General features: G+C 39.4%; 1 protein-coding gene and 1 long non-coding RNA gene across 2 annotated transcripts in view; both read right to left on the bottom strand.

Annotated features, from left to right (window-relative positions):
• LOC306997544 (uncharacterized protein) overlaps window positions 1–17516 on the bottom strand; it is a gene marked incomplete at both ends in the record, with an annotated part of 351005 nt that extends 333489 nt beyond the window's left edge. Inside the window, 3 exons of the mRNA XM_079610849.1 lie at window positions 15731–15955; window positions 16577–16687; window positions 17018–17516. Coding sequence (XP_079466975.1) covers window positions 15731–15955; window positions 16577–16687; window positions 17018–17516 — 835 coding nt within the window. The remainder of the gene's footprint in view (window positions 1–15730; window positions 15956–16576; window positions 16688–17017) is intronic.
• LOC306997740 lies at window positions 14153–15549 on the bottom strand. The gene is made up of 3 exons (XR_013797441.1): window positions 15277–15549; window positions 14476–14550; window positions 14153–14234 (listed from the first exon to the last, which is right to left on the bottom strand). It is a non-coding gene; the product is annotated as an uncharacterized lncRNA (long non-coding RNA).
• Window positions 17517–23679: the final 6163 nt, after the last annotated feature.

Below are 23679 nucleotides of genomic sequence, written 5' to 3'. Positions count from 1 at the left end.
AATTATTTAATCTGGTTTTATGGTCCGGAAACGTCCCTGAGATCTGGTCTGAAGGACTCGTCACCCCAATATTCAAGAAAGGTGACCGCTTCGACCCCAGTAGTTATCGCGGCATCAGTGTGGGCAGTGCTTTAGGAAAACTGTTCTGCAGTATCTTAAAAACACACATCGTCACACACACCTCATCACACAACATCTTAAATAAAGCACAAACTGGCTTTTTACCAAAACAGTGCACACCCGACCACATCTATTCTCTCCACACTCTAATCCACAAAAACATCAAGGACAAACTGAGGAAGATTTTTGCATGTTTTGTAGACTTTAAAAAAGCATTCGATTCAATTTGGCATGATGGTCTACTGTACAAACTCCTAAACATCGGCATCGGCGGAAAAACGTTTGATATAATAAAATCTCTACACACCCACAGCAAAAGTGCGGTGAAAATCAGTGACCGCAGAACCGCATTCTTCCAGCAGAGACGTGGAGTGAGGCAGGTGTGTGTGTGTGTTCTTCCAGCAGAGACGTGGAGTGAGGCAGGTGTGTGTGTGTGTGTTCTTCCAGCAGAGACGTGGAGTGAGGCAGGGCTGCAGTCTGAGCCCGACTCTATCACATTGTCCCAAACCTCTGGCCTACAGGCCTATATCACTGCTGTGCTGAAAATGTCTTAGTGAAAAGCAAATGTCTTTGTTGCATTGAAATAATCTTGGAAAAACAACTAAAATAACGACTTTATTCCACTATTCATTTCCTTCTCTCTGGGCCTCGAGTTAGTTCACGTAGTGTTTTTGCGCAGCGCGTCTGTGTTGCACGTCTGTGCCGCAGAGCCACTGTAGTCACTTGGACTATTGTAACGATGTTTTCATAACTATTCTGGGCCGGCGAGTTTGGGTCCCTCTGAAAGCCTATGGAGGAGTGAGACTGCCTTCAGATTTCATCAAAAATATCTTAATTTGTGATCCGAAGATGAACGAAAGACTTACATGGTTGGAACAACATGAGGGTGAGTAATTACTGACAGAATTTTCATTTTTGGGTGAACTAACCCTTTAAGGTTGTTAGGGGGTTCAAATTTTTATTTCTCTGATATGTGCATTTCAAAACGTTTGAAGGCCAAAAAAAGGATTTAAAACCATGTCAGCGGGCAGTAGATTTGCCAATACCTGCTCTCACTATCCATCACTCTTTCTTTTTCTCTCAGTCTCCTCATCTTGCCCTGTCTCTTCCCCTCCTAAAGCTGAACTTTTTTAATTTACTGAAGGCTACAAATTGTACTATATTAATTATCAACATGTACACATTCGTTATTAATATTGTGCCTAACAAGATTAAAACGGCTTTGTTAATGTTTCTCGTCCCCTCACAATGACAGTAAACGAATTACATTACATGAGTCACGTTACAAAGGCCTATTTTCAGTTCAAAATGGCGAAATTAGACAAGTAAATTCGTTTGCCTGATAATTTGTCATTTGTTTAACATTTATGACCTAAAAAAAAACGGTCAAATGTGAAATATTTAGTTTAGCTACTTACATCTTATCGCACTTGACCATAAACTGAAGCGTCGAGTCCCTCTGCTCAAATTCGCGCTCAGTAGCTTCTGTGAATATAAATCCCGCCTACTTTGATTTGATTGGTAATCTCTAATATTCTGACATTGACGAGCAGTGACAGACCAATGAGGCTCAGATACACACACACACACACACACACCCTGTCCTCTGTTTCTGACGTGCGCTCTGTTCGGCGCCACTGCGGATTGAAGATGAAGAACGCGCTGAATCTGATTATAATAAGACTGAAGCGAACACTAGTTCAGATAGCCCGTCGGGCAGGCCGGTTATGCATTTTGGTAGCCCGACTGGAAAACACAATAGCCCCGGGACGTCCGGCGGGCGATTTTGCGAGCCCTGATTTGTATATAGTCTCTTAATATATTGACTACAGCTTATAAACTAATGTATAATATAACTCCTTTTGTATGTGATGGAGTGATTCTTCTTTTTCAAAAATAGCACTAAATAAAGTAAACATGAATTTGACTGATAGCATTATTATTATTATTTTCAATATTTCCATAGATATGGTGATATATTGTTATCGTGTGTTATTCTGGCCATGATAATGATGTAGTGATAAATCTGATATGGTAGCGGTCCTGGTTCAGGAGAAACACACACCACTTTCCTCTGTTCAGCGGCACACACACATTGTGAGGAAATGCTCAAGGGTCTGTTTGCACAAGCATTACAAGGCAAGTTGATTTACACCAAACATTTGAGCTTTAAAACCCCTCTTCACTGTATCCTGCATCTGTTGTCTGGTTTGTAGTTTGTCTGGTTTATTTATCTGTTAGTTTCACTTTCTTTTGGGGGATAATAATATATGAAGATGTAAATGTTAATGTCGAGCAGGAATCTGTCGCTGAACCGCCGGATGGGGCTTACGCCAAAGATATATTGTGTACACTATCTACATATTAATCCTTATTCACTCCGAGTCTTTATGGTGGAGATGATCTTACCCCAGTTCCTCCAGTTTACAGTGAGGATTCTCCAGTACAACAGAGATCAGCTTCACTCCTGAGTCTCCTAGATTATTCTCAGACAGATGCAGTTTTCTCAGGTGTGAGGGGTTTGATCTCAGAGCTGAAGCCAGAGCAGCCCAACCTTCCTCTGTGACACCACAATCCCTCAACCTGTAGAGAACAATGACACACATTAAGCCCATATCCACAGATAAACATTACACTTACAAAATAAATAACATAATGCTGTCAATATTAAATATATACAAATAGTCATTAGTTCATGTTGTTAAATTACATCAGTTAGGATTAGGGGATTAAATATACAGTTTATACAGTATAAAAATCATATCTATGGAAAGTCCCCATATAACATGGAAACCCAACGTGTGTGTGTGTGTATGCTTAAATGTATTTGTAAACAGTTTAAGGAACATGTTGTGTGTGTGTGTGTGACTGTCTGTGTGTGTCAGACTGTCTGTCTGTCTGTGTGTGTGTCTGTGTGTGTGTGTGGCAAAGCGAGAGAGAGCGAGAGAGTGAGAGAGAGCGAGCGGAAGAGAGAGCGAGAGAGTGAGAGAGCGAGCGAAAGAGAGAGAGAGTGCGAGAGAGAGAGAGCGAGAGAGAGTGAGAGAGTGCGAGAGAGAGAGTGCGAGCGAAAGAGAGAGCGAGAGAGAGAGCGAGCGAAAGAGAGAGAGCGAGAGAGAGAGCGAGCGAAAGAGAGAGAGTGAGAGTGAGAGAGAGAGAGAGCGAGAGAGCGAGAGAGAGAGAGATGTCAGCTACATATCGGTAGCCTGGCTCCGCCCTCCTACACACTTCCGCTCAATATTAATTTTGCTTCAGAACCACGTCTGGGATTGCGGTGTATTCTTGGGTTTTCTCCGGTCAATTGTTTACCGGTCCAACCAGCGAACAGAGGGAGTGGCTGAGAACGATGATGTTGGGGTCGTGCGCTAGTTTGAGACTCGTCATACGTCACGACCAAACGTTAGCGATTGGTTACTGCAGATCCAGAGTGGCTCCGGACAGATCCAATAGTTTTAAGCTTTAACAGAGGGCCTTCAGGGAAGTTAACGCTTGTCAATGGAGAGAGGCCAGACTCTCTGTACAAATGAAATGTAGGAGAGTCCGGTAGAACCAGGCTAACATATCAGTGGAAACTGGAGGATTTTACAGCTGACAGTTAAAGTCAAATCATTGAGCACAATCTGTATTTTCTATTTATTTAGATTTTATAGCTGACAGTTAAAGGGTTAGTTCACCCAAAAATGAAAATAATGTCATTAATGACTCACCCTCATGTCGTTCTAAGCCCGTAAGACCTCCGTTCATCTTCGGAACACAGTTTAAGATATTTTAGATTTAGTCCGAGAGATTTCTGTCCCTCCATTGAAGCTGTATATACAGTATAACGTTACTGTCCATAAAGGTAATATAAACATCATCACAGTAGTCCATGTGACATCAGTGGGTTAGTTAGAAGTTTTTGAAGCATCGAAAATACTTTTTGGTCCAAAAATAACACAAAATAAGACTTTATTCAGCATTGTAGTCTCTCCCGGGTCTGTTGTGAATCTGCGTTCAGGACTCCGCAGTGACGCTGCTGACGTAAGACGCTGATGACGTGTTATCCGGTGCGCCCGAGCTTCGATTACAGTCTGAGGGAGACGCACGCTATATTCAAGCTATTCTACATTGTTTGCGTGGATATCATTGTTTTAATGGTGCGTAAATGTGCATGTCGCGGATGAGACACTTTTACAGCGTGCGATTCCCTCAGTCTATAAACGAAGCTCGAGCGCACCAGATAACACGTCATCAGCGTCTTACGCCATCAGCGTAACTGTGAAGGATTGACAACAGACCCGGGAGAGAATACAATGCTGTATAAAGTCTTATTTTGTGTTATTTTTGGACCAAAAAGTATTTTCGATGCTTCAAAAACTTCTAACTAACCCACTGATGTCACATGGACTACTGTGATGATGTTTTTATTACCTTTATGGACATGGACAGTATACTGTATATACAGCTTCAATGGAGGGACAGAAATCTCTCGGACTAAATCTAAAATATCTTAAACTGTGTTCCGAAGATGAACGGAGGTCTTACGGGCTTAGAACGACATGAGGGTGAGTCATTAATGACATTATTTTCATTTTTGGGTGAACTAACCCTTTAAGAACAATGACAAACTCTTCACTCTCAGATCAAAACAGAAATCTTTGTTTTTCTTAAATGTGTTTATAATTTGTGCAATATCTCTTTTTTTTAAACAATTAATTCAATATACGGGTGAATGACGGATAAGGATTTAAAATGTGGAAAAAAAAAAACGGGCAGAAAATGAACATTTTAGGACTTTCTAAACGTATTAGAGTGTTGTGTATGTAATGCAATGACGTACACATTTCAACAATGTAATTAACCACTTTTTTTGGTGAATCAGATTTTTTCCCCCATGAAAATGACATTCCTGGGTAACGTAATGAATTTTAAAATAAATTACATTTCTACCATTATTGGCATATACAAATGTACTGATATCCATAATTGGAACTCAACAAACAACTAGAGCTCGTAAAACTACATTTTAATCACAAATAATATAATCAATTTGGGATTTCATATAGACATGGGCTCAGGTTTGGCTGCTGATAACTCAAAATTCACAACCAAATTAAAAAAAAAAAGCTGGAAAATGTTGACAAATGTTTTCCAATAAAGTAAATAAGACTTGTTTATCATTAACTCCACAAAAAACTGAATTGTGTAATCTAACACACAAATATGGGTTATATTAATCGACTCTGTCATTGTTAGACGGAAGGACATTCTGCAATATTTTTTAGGATTACCATAAAAACATCATCAGTATCATTTTTCCTTTCCAACACTCAAACTTGAAACAAAGTAAACATTGAATCATATGAAATCAAGATGAATGACAGCTCAAATATGGCAAAAAACATACAATTATGTAAATAATGTTAATGTTAATAATATAACAATAATAACTGTGCCTAAAAGTTTACAAATGTTAATTAAAAACTAGATTGTTATGCATATGTCCTGGCTAACAGGTTTTTACAGCTAACATGTTATATGAAATTTTGGGACTTTTGAGCTCAATAGTTCCTTAAAGATTAATTATTTATAATGAATTCTCACATGAGTAATTAAGGGGGGGGGGGGGGGGGGGGGGTTGAGTCACTTAATGAAGTGCATTTAAACATGTAGACATTTGTAATATTATGAATATGCTTGGGACACCAGAATTGACACGCCACGTCATTGACCCATATCAGTAAATTTAACTGTTATTCTAAGAGATTATGTCTCTATGTGAGGGAGAAAGATTATATAAAAATGATCAAATGAAACATTGAATACATCTGTTTTTAAATAAATGTATTAACATTTAAATTAAAATGAATATGAAAAAAGTCTAAATATAAATGTTTATATACATACATTATAAATGAATATTACGGTTAAGTAGATCACACATCAGGGGGCTGTTCCATAAAAGATGCTAAGAAAAGCGGGGATTAAACTCCAAAACCCGACTTGAATAAACCTAACAAATAAGTTGGGGCTAAAGCGGTTTCATAAAAGGTAATTCAAGTTCACGCAATCCCACTAATGTGATCCAGGTTTATCTAGTCTAGATAACTGCGTGCACGCGTCTCTTAAGCAGCCCTGGGGGTCGATCATAGATCAAATCGATCCACCATCAAACTGCATATATTTTGTGCTGTTTTATGCGTTTGAGACATGGTGTTTCCAAAACTTAGTTTTTATGGAAATATTATGTCTTTAAAGGAACTGTCCATTTGTATAATTGTGAAATGTATTTGAATTGAAAGACATAATAAAGTACATAAAATATAAATGCTAAAATATTGGTTGTTGGACATTAGATGTGCCTTATTTAGAATTTTAAACCTACAATTTAGTGTATTTTTATGATATAAATAACTGTAAAGGGACTATTGTAATGGGGTAAATCAAGTGTATGTTAATATAGCAATTACTAAGCTCAGATTCATCTTACCAGTTTAAATGTATACTGTGCTTTTGTAATTATGTATTTTAAATGTTCTGTTTCATACATTTTTAAAACTATCTAATTAAATCACAAAACATTCAGCCAGTAAGAAAAGAAAAACCTGTAGGATATATATATATATATATATATAAACCCCGACACATATGTTTGTAGCCCCCAGGTCAGATGGAGGGTTTAAAAGCTGAAGTGTGACACTCATAGTTTTTGTTAAACCATTTATTTATAATGTTTAAGAAATGTAATGTTTTAACAGTGATGCTTGTTCTCACTGAAACTTACATAGCGCATCTAGTTGCTGTAAACACAGGCAGCAGCTTCTGGAGAACTTCATCTGCAGTGTTTTGTGGGACACTAATTGAAAATAAAACATAAATAAGTTCATTATTAATGCTAATAATAATAAATATCACAAGTAAATAATACATTAACCCTTCCTAAATACCCTCAAATATGTGGTTTAATTAAACACTGCTTTATAAAGGACATGTGATAAAGTTGATTTAGTCTCTATAACTGTAGAAGCCTCGTATTCAGCAACACAGATTAGTTTTATCCTCATCTCGTCAATGTCGCTTGTCAAGGTCTATTAGTCTGCATTAACACTACACACTATTTTAACATATCAGATTTTTTTGTCCGGTCAAATGCGTATATTTTCACGAATCAAGAAGTATTTTGTGTTAAACAAGTTGTTTTTGAAATGAGAAGTAAGCTAATCGTCACATTACATTTATTACTGGGGAAGCAGCACTGGCCACACACACACACACACACACACACACACCTCTTTCATCCACGTCTCGTTCCTCCCTCACACTGCCGCTATCATAGGAGCGCGTGCACACACACACACACACACACACCTCTTTCATCCACGTCTCGTTCCTCCCTCACACTGCCACTATCATAGGAGCGCGTGCACACACACACACACTATGGAAGGCCAAAAGGGCCAAAACGTGTGAAACTTACGCGTTAACACGTAAATTGCGTAAGTTTCACACGTTTTGGCCCTTTTGGCCTTCCATATCATAGGAGCGCGTGCACACACACACACACACACACACCTCTTTCATCCACGTCTCGTTCCTCCCTCACACTGCCACTATCATAGGAGCGCGTGCACACACACACACACTATGGAAGGCCAAAAGGGCCAAAACGTGTGAAACTTACGCGTTAACACGCATTTACGCGTTAACACGCATTTACGTTAACACGCAATTTACGTGTTAACGCGTAAATGCGTGTTAACACGTAAATTGCGTGTTAACGCGTAAATGCATTTTTGGGACATTAGCACCACCTGCTGGTTTGCTGCTCAAACACAGAGAAAGCTTGTAAATACCAGTTTTTAATGTGAAATACATGTTCAACAATGTACTTTTCATCGGTTAAAACTAGGCATATACATATAAGTACAGCATATTTTAAACAAGCCTCTAAAAGTCATGCCATTTTCACAAAGTTTTGTTTGGATAATTACACATTTCCTTCAAATAGTATTTTCATGTAGCCTACACTCCTACTGTAGCATATTTCTAAAGCATCTTTTTATAATTTAACTATATGCATTATAGTATATAATAGCCCCTTCTGATAACACATTAAGCCTTGTGAATCTGATTTGATATATATCAACACACCCACACACACTACACTTTACACATTATATTACATTAAACATACTGATACCCCAAACAATTACATTTTATTTTTTTATTTTTTTATTTCACCTTTATTTAACCAGGTTAATCGGTTGAGAACAAGTTCTCATTTGCAACCGCGACCTGGCCAAGATAAGGCAGAAGGTGCAAGGCAACAAAGTTACACACAGCATACAAACATTCAAATACACAATCATACATATAGAAGACATTTAAAAATTAATAAGAAGTTAAAAGTAGATTGTTTAAAAATGTAAAGTGGCAGTGCGAGAGGAATATCAATAGAATAATAGTATAATCCAGACTTAATAGTAATGTGCAAATAGTTTTAGTTGAATTCAATTGAATATGTGCAAAATACGTTGAGGCTTTGTTGACTGTGCTAAAACATTAACAAGCAAAGAGCGTCAACATGTACAATGATCTGTCAGTAAGTTGGAGAGTAGTGTTTTAAAAGTAGTGACAGGAACAAGGGATTCGAGTTTGAGAGATTTTTGTAAAGTGTTCCAATCATTTGCAGCTGAAAATTTGAAAGAAAAACGGCCAAATGAGGTGCGAGTTTTTGTAGCAACTAAAGAAATATATCTACTCGAACGCAAGTTAAGTGTAGGTACAGATATGGTTATTAAAGTGCTTAGATAAGATGGTGTTTTACCTAGTAAGGACTTGTAGATTAACTGGAGCCAATGATTTAGGCGTCTGGTGTGTAACGAAGGCCATCCAACTATTGAGTAAAGAGTGCAGTGGTGGGTGTTGTATGGGGCTTTAGTAACAAAACGAATGGCACTGTGATAAACAACATCCAATTTCTTGAGTAGAGAATTGGATGCAGTTCTATAGACAACATCACTGAAGTCAAGTATTGGGATGACGGTCATTTTCACAAGGGCCTGTTTTGCAGAGATAGTAAATGAGGCTCTATTTCGAAATAAAAAGCCGATCCTGGACTTGATCTTAGACTGTAGATGGTTTATGTGGATCTGAAAAGAGAGTGAGGGGTCTAGCCAGACCCCTAAATATTTGTATTTCTCCACATTTTCCAGCTTAGACCCATCCAGGGTGGTGATGTTTATTGGGCAAGAAGGTGCAGAACGTGACCGGTTGAAAATCATGCATTTTGTTTTACCAGAATTTAAAGACAATTGGAGGCCTCGAAAGGAAAGTTGAAGGTCATCAAAACTCTTTTGGAGTTTTTCTAAAACGTTTTCCAATGTAGGGCCTGATGTGTACAAAATGGTGTCGTCTGCGTAGAGATGGATAAGAGAGTTGCCTACAGCACGAGCGACATCATTAATGTAAACAGAAAATAATATTGGTCCAAGAATCGAGCCCTGGGGTACCCCGATAGAGACAGCCAGGGGCTCTGACAGCAGGCCCTCGGACTTAACACACTGAAATCTGTCAGAGAAATAATTTGAAAACCAGGAAAGGCATTTGTTTGAAAGACCCAGGCCCTTGAGTCTGCCAATAAGAATACTGTGATTGACAGAATCGAAAGCTTTGGCCAAGTCAATAAAGACAGCAGCACAATATTGTTTTTGGTCAATAGCTGTTATAACATCATTTAGGACCTTAAGTGTTGCTGAGGAGCACCCATGACCAGCTCTGAAGCCAGATTGCATATCAGAGAGGCAATGGTAGAACTCAAGATGACCTATTATCTGTTTATTGACTTGGCTTTCAAAGACTTTTGAGAGGCAGGGCAAGACGGAGATGGGTCTATAACAGTTTGGGTCTGTAGTATCCCCCCCTTTGAATAGGGGGATAACTGCAGCAGCTTTCCAGTCTTTAGGTATCTCTGATGAAACAAATGAGAGATTGAAAAGGCTGGTAATGGGAGAGGCAATAATTGCAGCTGACATTTTCAGAAAGAAGGGGTCCAGATTGTCAAGTCCAGCTGATTTATATGGGTCTAGATTCTGTAGTTCTCTCAAGACATCTTCAGATTGAATTTCTGCAAATGAGAATTGCGGAGGGCTAGAGCCAGATGCTAAGGTAGATACGGTGTTGTTGTCCCGGGAGCAAGTAGCTGGATGGAAAACATGGCCTGCCGTAGCAAAGTGCTTGTTGAATCCCTCTATTATAGTGGACTTATTGGTAGTGACAATATCTCCTAACTTTAAAGCCGTGGGCAGTTGGGCGGAGGTGTTCTTGTTCTCCATTGATTTGACTGTGTCCCAGAACTTTTTAGAATTGGTACTGCAAGAAGCAAATTTATGTTTATAAAAACTAGCCTTAGCTTCCCTTACTGCCTGTGTATAACGGTTTCTGGTTTTCTTAAAAAGCTGCAAATCATGAGGGTTATTTGAGGCTAATGCAGTTCGCCACAGAATGTTTTTGTACTTGCTGAGGGCGGTCAATTCCGGAGTGAACCAAGGACTGTGCCTATTTTTTGTTCTGAACTTTTTAAAGGGAGCATGCTTGTTCAGGATAGAAATGAAAGCATCCTTAAAGAAGAACCAGGCGTCTTCCACATATGGTATCAGGTCAATGTCCTTCCAGGATACCTGGGCAAGATCTAATAGAAAGGCCTGTTCACTGAAGTGCTTTAGAGAGCGTTTAGTGATGATGAGGGAAGGCCTTTTAACTGCAGACCCGTTACGAACACATGCAATGAGGCAGTGATCACTGAGATCCTGACTAAAGACCGCTGGTGTATATTTTGAAGGCATATTAGTGAGCGCTATATCGATCAAAGTGCCTTTGTTTGCAGATTTTAAATTGTATCTAGTAGGTTCGTTAATCATTTGTATAAGGTTTAGTGCATCCAGCTTAGACTGTAAATTTGTTGAGACATTTAACATGTCCAAATTTAAATCTCCTAATAGTAAAAACTCGGAGGATAAGTGTGGGGCAATCAATTCACATAGCATGTCTATAGCACAACTGGGGGCTGAAGGAGGTCTATAACAAGCAGCTACTGTTAGTGATTTGTCCTTGGAAAAATGGATTTTTAAAATTAAAATCTCAAACATTTTGGGGGCGGACCTAGATAGAACAATGGAGCATTGTAGATTATCTCTGCAATAGATTCCAACTCCGCCCCCTTTTGCAGATCTGTCTTGACGGAAGATATTATAGTTTGGAATAGATATTTCTGAATTTTTTATTGATTTCTTAAGCCAAGATTCAGACACAGCTAGGATGTCAGGGTTAGCCGAGTGTGTCAGAGCAGTGACTAAGTCAATTTTAGGGAGGAGACTTCTAATATTAATATGCATGAAACCAAGACTTTTACGATTACAAAAGTCATCAAATGAAAATATATGAGGTGTTAAGTTTCCAAAAGAGGTTACAGGGCCAGGATTTAGCTGAACGTCTCCGGAGGAAAATAGAAGAAGAAGGATAAGAGCCCGGCTGATGACTGTGAAAACTGGCCGTTTAGTGCACTTGGAAATGTAAAATAAAGGGATGGGATTATGAGCATAATAGAATGTATACAGAGCTTTATGAACACACAATGATATCACAGCCTGGATATGAAATGGAGGTGAACCTAAACATTGTGTAACAATAAAGACAATTATATCTCTAGAGGAACCAGGTAAATCAGATGAGGTTATAGAGAAGAGGGGAATTGAAAGAACAGAGGATCCTGATACATGATGAATGGGTGATTTACAATGGAATGATGCAACAATAAATAACAAAAGCAACAATAAACGAGACATACTGATAGTCGAAAAGACAACCGAACCAGCGCGATCACCGACCAAGCGTCGCGCATGCGCACAGGGTCCCGCGTCAACAAGCTACAATCGTGTTTCTCCCGACACAGCACTGTTCTAGTGAAGCGATTGCACTGCAATGTGTATCCAGTGAGTCACAAGAGTCCCGCAGAGTATATATGATCCGAGTCACAGAGATGCAGAGAAACAGCGAGGACCCGAGAGCCGGGTAAGGGGGCAGGGTTAGCCACCAAAGCTAGCCTGCCGATGTAACTGTTAGTACTTCTGTACAGCCACAAATCCGCTAACCAGCTGCCTATGATAGGAGCGATGTCCAGGGCTGAAGCAAGCAGGTCCAAGAGTCCGGAAAATTACTCACGATAAGCTCATCATGCTGAAAAACCCGCCATAGTCGGGGCACATCCGAGGAATATGTCAGCGATGTGGTTGGTTTAAGCGTCAGCAACAGCAGGTGTCCTGGAGCTGGATCCCCTCCTCGGCTCAGCGAAAAGTAAGACGCGCACAAGGCTAACGTTACATAATATTGGTCTTGGATAGAAGCATATGACCGGAGAGTTATGCGTCTGAATTTTTGTGTCTGGATATAATAATAAACTTTAAAATCGAAACCGAAACAATAAAACAAAAACTATACACGGGACAGACTGAATACACGCCTCGCACATTACGCCATCTTGGATTGTCGAGATGTAGATATCCAACATATTAGATATTGTACATATCCAATACAAACATGCAGCAAATATTTACTTTTGTATATACCAATTTCTGAACTTAATTGAAATTCTTCACTCAAAAGTGGCCCAAACATTTACATTACATTTACATTTAGTCATTTAGCAGACGCCTTTATCCAAAGCGACTTACAACTGAGGACTACAACAAGCGAGTCATCGTGAAGAAGCAAAAATAACGCAAGAAGTGCTCAAAATACAAAGTTCTGGAATTGCTCAGAGTAGCATAAGCCCAAAAACAAGGGAGGGTAAAGGAGAGGTTTTTTTTTTTTTTATTTTTTTTTTTATGTCAAGTGCTCACGGAAGAGATGAGTTTTCAGTTGTCTTTTGAATGTGGTCAGGGATTCTGCATTCCGGACGAGGGTAGGGAGATCATTCCACCAGCAAGGAACCGTGAATGAGAATGTTCTGGAGAGTGATTTTGTGGCTCTCTGTGATGGTACCACGAGCCGTCGCTCATTGACCGATCGCAGGCTTCTGGTAGGGATGTAGACTCGTAGGAGCGAGTGAAAGTAGGAGGGAGCTGAGCCTGTGGTCGATCTGTAAGCAAGCGTCAATGCCTTGAACTTGATGCGAGCAGCGAGTGGTAGCCAGTGCAGAGAGATGAACAGAGGAGTGACGTGGGCCCTTTTGGGCTCGTTGAAGACAAGACGGGCTGCAGCATTCTGGATCATTTGTAGAGGTTTAATTGCACATGATGGAAGACCAGCCAGAAGAGCATTGCAGTAATCAAGCCTAGAGATAACCAAGGCCTGGGCGAGAAGTTGTGTTGCATGCTCAGTTAGGAAGGGCCTGATCTTCCTGATGTTGTGCAGTGCAAACCTGCATGATCGAGCTGTCTTTGTGATGTGGTCTGTGAAGGTCAGATGCTCATCAAATGTTACTCCAAGGTTTCTGACCGACCTTGATGGGGTGATTAGAGTTGAATCTAGCTGGATAGTGAAGTCGTGCTGTAGGGACGGATTGGCAGGGAGGACGAGAAGCTCAGTCTTTGCCAGGTTGAGCTGCAGGTGATGTTCCTTCATCCACGCCGAGATGTCCGCCAGACAGCTTGAGATACGTGTAGCTACTGTGGGATCATCAGGTGGAAATGAGAGGTAGAGCTGGGTGTCATCAGCATAGCAATGGTAGGAGAAGCCATGTGCCTGTATGATGGGTCCCAGCAGGGGCGTAGCCATCATTTCAAAAGTGAGAGGGACAGAATGTCAAGCATTATACCAGTTTTTTTTTCTTTTCTTTTTCTCAGACCTTACAGGTTATTGGTTAATTGGCTTAATATGCTATTCATGTTTAAAGCAATAAAACAAAGAAAAAAAGGAATACAGATGTTCTGTAATCTATATTGCACATGGTATTGTTTATTTTACTATATTGTTTACATATTTTAAATAGTTTTTTTAATGTTTTCACATAATGAATGTTTATTGAAAAAAAAAAAAAAAATCTTAACTTATTCCAGTCATTTGTTTTCCCTCACCTCTGAGGCCTTCTTGAAACTTTCTGCTTCATTCCCTCTCAACTCTAAAGTAACTTCTGGCTCTGTCTATTGACAATAAAGAAGTGTTTGAAATATGCAGATACAGGGAATTGTGACATACATAAGAAATGATGTACACTGCTGAACAATAACCAATAATATGAATCCTAAATTATGTTTCCTATATTTTCCTAATGGTAATTTTATGATTGGTCTATATATGGTACTTCAAACACCTGTTGTAGATTTTATACAATAAAAAAATGCAATAGCAGGTGTTTTTAAAAGTCAGTCTATCACTTTTCACCTGTGAAGTTTCTTTTTGTTGTGTGTCATCCTCTTTCTGACCTGACAACCCTAGGCTCCCTGTTTCTTGATCAATCTTGACAACACAGAAGAAAGAAAATAAAAACATTAAATTAGTGCAATAATATTAATGAACCCTATAAATTAAGACCTAAATCAGAACATTAATGCATTCAATTGCATACTGCATTTATATTGAATGGTAACACTTTACAATAAGGTTTCATTAGTTAACAATATATCTGTCTGTCTGTCTGTCTGTCTGTCTGTCTATCTGTCTGTCTGTCTGTCTGTCTGTCTATCTATCTATCTATCTATCTATCTGTTTCACTTAACCAAAACTGTCTTTCATATTGAAAACATTCAAACTTAATGCTTTTAAAACTTCTTCAAACTTTCTGGTTAGGCTTTTTAATGAAAACTTAAAGTTTGTCTACAAACTTTTTTAATCTAATTGTAAAGTGTTACCTTATTATATGGTAAACATCATGTACACATGTTACAACGCTGCATGATTCAAGCAAATAAGTTAGATAATGGCTGTTAGCCTAATGCATGAAAATCCAAATTCAGCATTAACAATCACAATCTTTAATATAGTTTGAAGGGCTTTGATAACATATCTGTGAAAATAAAAGACATTACGAATAAAAAAGATCAAAATAAGCTGCACGTTTGTGCAGTAACGTTAGTGAAAATCTTAAATTTCTTGAAGATTCTTCAATCTTCAATTCATCAAGAAAATTAGGCGAAGTTATTCATCAATGACAATGAGCAACCCAATTCGGACATGGTAACTTACGGTGCTGGACTTTTTCGCGAAAAAAGAGTGTATAGTTTTTTGCCGTTTCATTTCGACCTCGACGATAGAATCAGTGCGGGTGCGAGCATGGGTGTGTGGTGATGCACGAGCGCGAGTGACTGATTACCATGGCAACGTGAAAGTCACGTGTAGATAGACGATCTTTTCTCTTTGAATTTTAAATCTGTATGTATAACTACACATTGTCTTGCGAAAACCTCAACATGTCGTGAACACTTCCCCTATGAAAAAGTGCGGGGGACAAATTTACACTTTATAAAAAGTGGGGGGGACACGTCCCCCGCGTCCCCCGCGTAATCTACGCCTATGGGTCCCAGTGATGTGGTGTAAATGGAGAAGAGGAGCGGTCCAAGAACTGAACCCTGAGGAACCCCTGTAGTCAGTTGATGTTCTTTGGATACCTTGCCACTCCATGCGACCCTGAAGGACCTACCTGTGAGATAGGACTCAAACCAGTGGAGAGGAGTTCCTGTGATGCCCAGTGATGAGAGGGTGGACAGGAGGATCTGATGATTCACGGTGTCGAAGGCAGCAGACAGATCCAGGAGAATGAGAACTGATGATTTGGAGGCAGCTTTTGCGATCCGTAGGGCTTCTGTGACTGACAGCAATGCAGTCTCGGTTGAATGCCCTTTCTTGAAGCCAGATTGGTTTACGTCTAATTGGTTGGTCAGAGAGAGGAAGGATGTTACTTGGTTGAAGGCAACTCGTTCAAGTGTTTTCGCAATGAAAGGTAGGAGAGAGACAGGTCTGTAATTCTCTAAGAGTGATGTGTTTAATGTGGGTTTCTTAAGCAGTGGAGTTACCCGAGCCTGCTTGAATGCTGTAGGGAAAGTGCCAGTGTGGAGGGATGAGTTGATGATGTGTGTGAGTGCTGGTAGAAGTGTGGGAGAAATGGCTTGTAGAAGGTGTGAGGGGATGGGATCTAGAGGGCAGGTGGTAGGGTGACTGGAGAGGAGAAGTTTAGATACTTCTTCCTCGGTCAGTGGAGAGAATGAGGAGAGAAGGTGTTTCGGAGTGGGAGGGGTTGGACTGGGTTCCTGTGTGTGTGGAGTTGAGAACCGACTGCTGATAGTTGTTGTTTTGTTGGTGAAGAAGTTGGCAAAATCATCAGCAGTTAAAGAGGAGGTGGGTGGTGGTGGAGGTGGACAGAGGAGAGAGTTGAATGTCTTGAAAAGAGTTCGTGTGTTAGCGGTGCTGTTGATCTTGTTGTGAAAATAAGAAGATTTTGCAGCATGAACATCAGCAGAAAAGGAAGAGAGCAGAGATTGATACATACTAAGGTCAGTTGTGTCTTTTGATTTGCGCCATTTCCTCTCTGTTGCCTTGAGTTTAGTCCTGTGATCACGAAGAACCTCAGATAACCAGGGGTTAGAGGGAGTAGTACGTGCTGGCCTGGAGGAGATAGGGCAGATATTGTATAAAGAAGAAGTTAAAGTGGAGCATAAAGTATCTGTTGCGGTATTAACATCCAGAGATGAGAAGTGTGAGTGTGAGGGAAGAGAAGATGACACAGCAGTGGAGAGATGGGAGGGAGAGAGTGAGCGCAGGTTTCGTCTGAAAGTAGTTGGTAGGGGGGTTGGTGGAGCATGGGTAGTGAGTTGTAGATTGAATGTAATGAGGAAATGATCAGAAACGTGGAGGGGTTTCACCAAAATGCTGTCTGTGATGCAGTTGCGTGTGTAAACCAGGTCCAGTTGGTTGCCTGATTTGTGAGTACCTGAGGTGATGAGCTGTTTGAGATCGAATGAGGCTAGGAGAGAGATGAAGTCTGTTGCATGCGGCTTCTCTAGATGAATGTTGAAATCACCGAAGACTACAAGTGGGGTGCCATCCTCAGGGAAAGAAGACAGCAGCACATCCAGCTCCTCTACAAAGCTTCCCAGTTGACCTGGGGGGCGATATATGACTACAATATGGATCTTAATGGGAGTTGTAAGTGTAATAGCATGATATTCAAACGAGTAGTTATTGCAGAGAGAGGAGAGAGTTGAGTATTTAAAGATGTTAGAGATGAGAAGACCTGTGCCCCCACCCCTCCCAGACTGGCGAGGAGTGTGAGAGAAAGAGAAGTTGTTAGAGAGAGCAGTCGGGGTTGCTGAGTCTTCTGGACGAATCCAGGTCTCAGTTAAGCCTAAAATATTAAGAGTAGAGTGAGATGCAAAGGCTGGAATGAAGTCAGCTTTGTTGACTGCTGACTGACAGTTCCATAGACCCATAGAAATAGAGAGAGGTGAGTGAGAGGATGAGAGAATGGGACGCAGATTAGCAGTATTGCGCTGCCTTCTGTGCGTGATGGGAGAGCGTCGTCGAGAGACAACAGGAATGTATTGGAAGCACATATTTAGTAGGGAAATACTATACCAGTGTGAAAAGAAGAGGGAGAATAGGATACTTAAGTGCCTTGTCGGTGTCCTTGCTCGGTGGAGTCGCGCAGGTAGAGTCGATGGTCTTTACCCGAGTCGGTCTTCACACGAGGAGAGCTGAACGCTTCCGCTGACGCTTCCGCGACAGCGCGCACACTACAGAAATATAGTGCTTTCAAACGCCTGAGTGAGGACAGCTGCTAGTCTAGGCAATTAGCACAGGCAAATCAAATAATCCGAAAATGGGAGAAAATCGAAACTGTCTCTATGGACAGCTACACTTAAGTGCTATAAAATTTAAACTGCAATAGCCCACTTCTCAGACGCGGCTGTTATATAAAGTAGTCACGCGTCTAATTAAAATACAGATTTGTGTGAAGGTAAAAATGTACAATAACCACAGAATCGAAAATAGCCCTACTTTCTGGAAAATAATACACTAAACAACAAGAGAACTGAATATTAAGAAAAAACCACTTGCGCACTCGTTCTACACGCAGACTGACGCTTGTCCCAAACCAAGTACTGAGTACATATGCATGATTATATTTTTGAGAGGAACATTTCTGTATTTAAAATCCTTTTTTTGTTGTTGATTTCATGTAATATTCAAATTTTGACTTTGAATTTGGGGGTTTAAAAAGCTGTAAGCCATAATCATCAAAATTATAACAAATAAAGGCTTGAAATATCTCACTTTGGATGTAATGAGTCTAGCCTACTTTATTGAGAAGCACATATATATAGGCTATATATATATATATATATATATATATATATATATATATATATATATATATATATATATATTACTACACACTACACACACACACATGCGTAATAATAATAATCTAAAGTGAGTGGCTTGAATTTTTAATAAATGAACTCAAACAGAACTTCCGCTTTTAATGTCATTTTACAATGGATATTAAAATGTGAAATGAATATAGGACCAAACGTAATCATATATATGCCTATTCTCGCCTAAATGTTGGATAGATTTGGAGTGCTAATACTCGTGATCTATCTATTCAGTTTCCTGGAAACTGCCATCAGTGTCGTTGGCTCATCGCTCACGATGGCTCATGAGGTAGCTCAGCGTAGTGCTTGAGTCACTCTATCATGAATAATGCAAATAAAATAAAGGTGTTGTGTCACGATGACACCGCCTGTCGTTACTGTTTGTAATCATTCTCATGACTATTAATTTAGTGATCCTTCGTTTTATTGTATTTATTCATGAGATTGTGAAAAAGCGCTTACCTAATGGTTACGATGAGCCTACGTCACCTGACATCTTCCGTTCGGTGCGCGCCGGTGATGAGCTTCGTATAGAGAGACGGGAATCCATAGCCTAGCCTATACATAATTTTTCCAAATTATATATTACACTTCTTTACAGGTAACTGTGAAAACAAACTAGCTTTCGGTTATAGCCTAATAAAAACTGTTAAACATATTACGGTGGGTTGAATAGGCTATGCCATATATTTTATTTAGCCTACTTTTGCCTATTTAATTTTGTCATTAGATTGTTGCTTCGCAATTAGCGCGACAGCCTGCCATTATATGCAATACATCAAAAATGCCGTTGCAGTTGGAATCCATAAGAGTTTATGTTGTTTCAGAGTTATGCATTTTCTTCGACTTATTTGGTCATTTAACCCCCTGTGATATGTCTATTAACAGCGAGTTATACTACTAGCATAGGCTAGCCTATGTCTTAACACATTTAATATTTCCCCACATTTGTATGGTATTTAGCCTACAAGATAATTAAATCATCTATATCAATTATATAAAAAAAAATTATACTTTATATTTTTTTAAGATGGCCCAAATGGAGATAGAACCTTATAATTCTGAGAGCTCTGATTCTGTTTGGAATTATAAGGTTCTATCTCCTTTTACAAATAAAACCCCACATTTCAAAGAATAAATGTATATAACCATTGATTTTAATCAATTTATATATTTATAATACAAGCACACAGCTTGTAGTATATAATGTAATAGTATAGTAGCCTATACATCAAAGCCAAGCAAGTTTGTAAGGGAATTTTTTTTTTTTTAAAGAACATGGACATGGAAAAATTACAGCTAAACAAAAAATGTTTTCTTCACATACCCCACTCCTCTGTACTGTAAAAACATTTAGGAAGCATCTTACATACATTAAAAACAGTTCATTTAGTAAATTAAAACATACAAAATATTGTGTAACATCATGAAAGTTATGTTTTCATCCCCCCACCCCCTCTGTGCTCTGAAACATTTTAAAAACAGTGTTAATTTATTTCATTAAAAACATTCTAAACACACTTCTAATCAATAATGTATTGTTGTAATTCATTCTTTTTAAATCCTCCACCCTTGACATCCCCTCCTCTCCACCCGTATACCCCCCCCCCCCCCCCCCCCCCGCACACACACTGTTACTAACATCATTAAACACTTTTTAAAAACACATTGTTCATTTATTTTATAAGCTAGTGTTAAACTATGAGACACTTTGAGAACACACTATGAGACACTTTTATTATTTATTTGTATGTCTGTTTTGTTATGTATTATGTACTTCATGTTATATGTAATTTATGTTGTCTCTTTATGTTGTGTAATTTATGTTGTCTCTATGTCATGACTCTTTCCAACCCTCCAACCTTCTATATAGATTATGGCTTTCTAAATACTGCCTTGTAGTATGCTTTGTCAACGGCAGGCATGTACTTGGAAATGGATAAAAGGTCTGACTCTTGCCTCTGCAATTGTGTTTTTGTTGGTGAGCAACTTTGGCTTGGGCAGCAAGAGAGACGTTGGCATGTTAGCCCTGGTTTGGGCATTTGAGCCCCTAATATCCACCCGTGTAGGAGGCTGAGCATGGGAGGTACTGTACTGCACACTGAACAGATTTTGAGAAAATGTTATTTGGGCCACTGAAGCGAATGGTACCTGCTTGTACTGGAAAAGTTTTAAACATGACTGAAAGTCTTTGAAATCTGTATCTTTCATCTGGATGACAGATTAAAGCAGCTCCCTTCAGTCGTGACGGGGCGCTCTCCCCTCGTGCCATTTTGTCGTCGTCTTAGTTATTGTTTTATTCCCGTTTTTGTCTAGTCTCTTACTTTATTACTTTTACTTTAATAAATGTTATTCCTTTTGCATACCACTTAAACATGTCATCTCCTTCTTTGTCGCGGCTTGCGAGCCGGCCATGACATCTGCCTCTCCTTATAATAATGTGTCAGTTTATTATTTTGTTTTATGACACTGAAAATGTAGTTTGGGTATAGTGTACAAACAAAGGCACGGTAAATACAACAGAAATTCCACCCATCTATTGAAGTACCCACCACTAGATTCTGCTGTCCTCTTTGCCGCTCCCACTCCCTTTGGATGACTTTCACCACTATCATCATTTCTGTAACAAAAAACTATTTAATTATTATCCTGATATAAATGGGGCAACTTTTATCAAGACACCAAAAATCTAACAAGCTTAAAAAGCTAGTTAACCCTCTGGGGTCTAAGATGTTTTTTGGGTCCTTGAGATGTTCTGACATGCACTGACATTTTGTGCTTTTTTCAGTTGCTTATATACATAATAATGGCAAAAGTGTAATAATAATAAATAATTTAATGAAAAGGCTTATATTGACCTATTAAGATGATTTTACATCTACCTTGTAAATATATGTTTTGCTATTTTATTAAAAAGTGTATTTATATATTATATATCAATCAGATTCACAAGGCTTAATGTGTTATCAGAAGGGGCTATTATATACTATAATGCATATAGTTAAATTATAAAAAGATGCTTTAGAAATATGCTACAGTAGGAGTGTAGGCTACATGAAAATACTATTTGAAGGAAATGTGTAATTATCCAAACAAAACTTTGTGAAAATGGCATGACTTTTAGAGGCTTGTTTAAAATATGCTGTACTTATATGTATATGCCTAGTTTTAACCGATGAAAAGTACATTGTTGAACATGTATTTCACATTAAAAACTGGTATTTACAAGCTTTCTCTGTGTTTGAGCAGCAAACCAGCAGGTGGTGCTAATGTCCCAAAAATGCATTTACGCGTTAACACGCAATTTACGTGTTAACACGCATTTACGCGTTAACACGTAAATTGCGTGTTAACACGTAAATTGCGTGTTAACACGTAAATGCATGTTAACGCGTAAATGCGTGTTAACGCGTAAGTTTCACACGTTTTGGCCCTTTTGGCCTTCGATACACACACACACACCTCTTTCATCCACGTCTCGTTCCTCTGGGGACTAATACCACACGGACCAACGGATATTCTGTATCATAGCAACTGAAAAAAAAACTGCGCTGTCAAAACGCTCTCAAGCGCACACAGCTCGGCGTTTCCAGCAGAGCGCCTAGCGTTTTCAGACGGCCTTACGCCGTGTGTCCACCAAAGCGTTTTTAGCCAGCTGAAAACTTATCTCTGCTGAAAACGCCGAGCTGCGGGCGCTTGAGAGCGTTTTGACAGCGCAGTTTTTTTTTCAGTTGCTATGATACAGAATATCCGTTGGTCCGTGTGGTATTAGTCCCGCCCCTCCTCCACCGTGATTGGACGGTTGGGTAAAAAGTGACAGTGATGAGCGCTGCGTTTTACCCGAAGTTGAACATTCTCCAACTCTCGGCGACCTGTAAAAAACGGGCAATCGGGGGACGTTGAGGCATAAAGTCTGATAAAGTGAAGAGAGAAGCCCACAGAGAGTGATAAAGTTGATCCTGCTGCTAGCTCATGGACAGCTAATGCTCACGCTCTCCGTCTCTGCGAGATTCGGAAGGGAATGATTCAGATTTCTCTCGGCACATCTACTAGAAGACTGACAGCTGTCAGACACGTTGCTCACGTGTTCAAGCTCAGTTTGAGCCAGCGCAGTTCGCCTGGCGATCAGGAAGTGATGCTTCAAATGGGCTTCACTTTTCTCCGTTGAAATCTATGGGGTCGCTGTGTCCATCTTATATACTGTCTATGATCGCAACCGGAAGCTGACGAAACCATTGTCTATTGTGAATAGGTGTTGGTGTGTGTATTTAAATGCGAGCCAGGATTATGTATTAAGTGTAATATGTGTTTATTATATTACTGAATTTAGTGTCTATTACTGAATTCATTAGTTGTCAGTTATAATAATCAAAATTAATAGAAATAAACATTTTAAATATATCAGTCTGTAATGAATTAATATAATATACAAGTTTCACTTTTTGAATGGAATTACTGAATTAAATTAAGTTTTTCATGATATTCTAATTATATGACCAGCACCTGTATATACTGTTTTTTATTTATTTATAAATAACCCATTAAATGGCAGTTTCTGGAGAGTTTTGTGCAAAGAAATTGAGAAATTGAGTCTTACATGATATGTGGAAAACTGCAAGGTTAAGATACTATGCAGTGTTGTAGTATCAACAGGTATTAGGACATTTAGCATTTACATTACTGTTAATCAGTCATCACTTGATTCCACATTGTATTGCCTTGTTATGATATAGTGACCCTGCCAAACATAATGTGCCACATGAAGAGACAGTGCAGCATATGACAGTAGCAACAGCTGAGAAGATTTGGGTCTGTGGTGACCAGGTCCTCCTCACACACACTTCCTTCTCACATTCTCTCTCTTTACTACGACAAAACACACACACATATGCTGACTGAATAGATTTGGGTCTGTGGTGACCAGGTCCACCTCACACACACTTCCTTCTCACATTCTCTCTCTTTACTACTACAACACACACACACACATGCTGACTGAATAGATTTGGGTCTGTGGTGACCAGGTCCAGCTCACACACACTTCCTTCTCCCATTCTCTCTCTTTACTACTACAACACACACACACACATGCTGACTGAATAGATTTGGGTCTGTGGTGACCAGGTCCAGCTCACACACACTTCCTTCTCCCATTCTCTCTCTTTACTACTACAAAACACACACACACATATGCTGACTGATGTGCATGCGCGAG

The sequence above is a fragment of the Phoxinus phoxinus genome (genome assembly GCF_949152265.1).
Source record: "Phoxinus phoxinus genome assembly, chromosome: 4".
NCBI lineage: Eukaryota > Metazoa > Chordata > Actinopteri > Cypriniformes > Leuciscidae > Phoxinus > Phoxinus phoxinus.
Note: the sequence above shows the minus strand (reverse complement) of the source record. Positions and strands in the feature narration are given on the sequence as shown.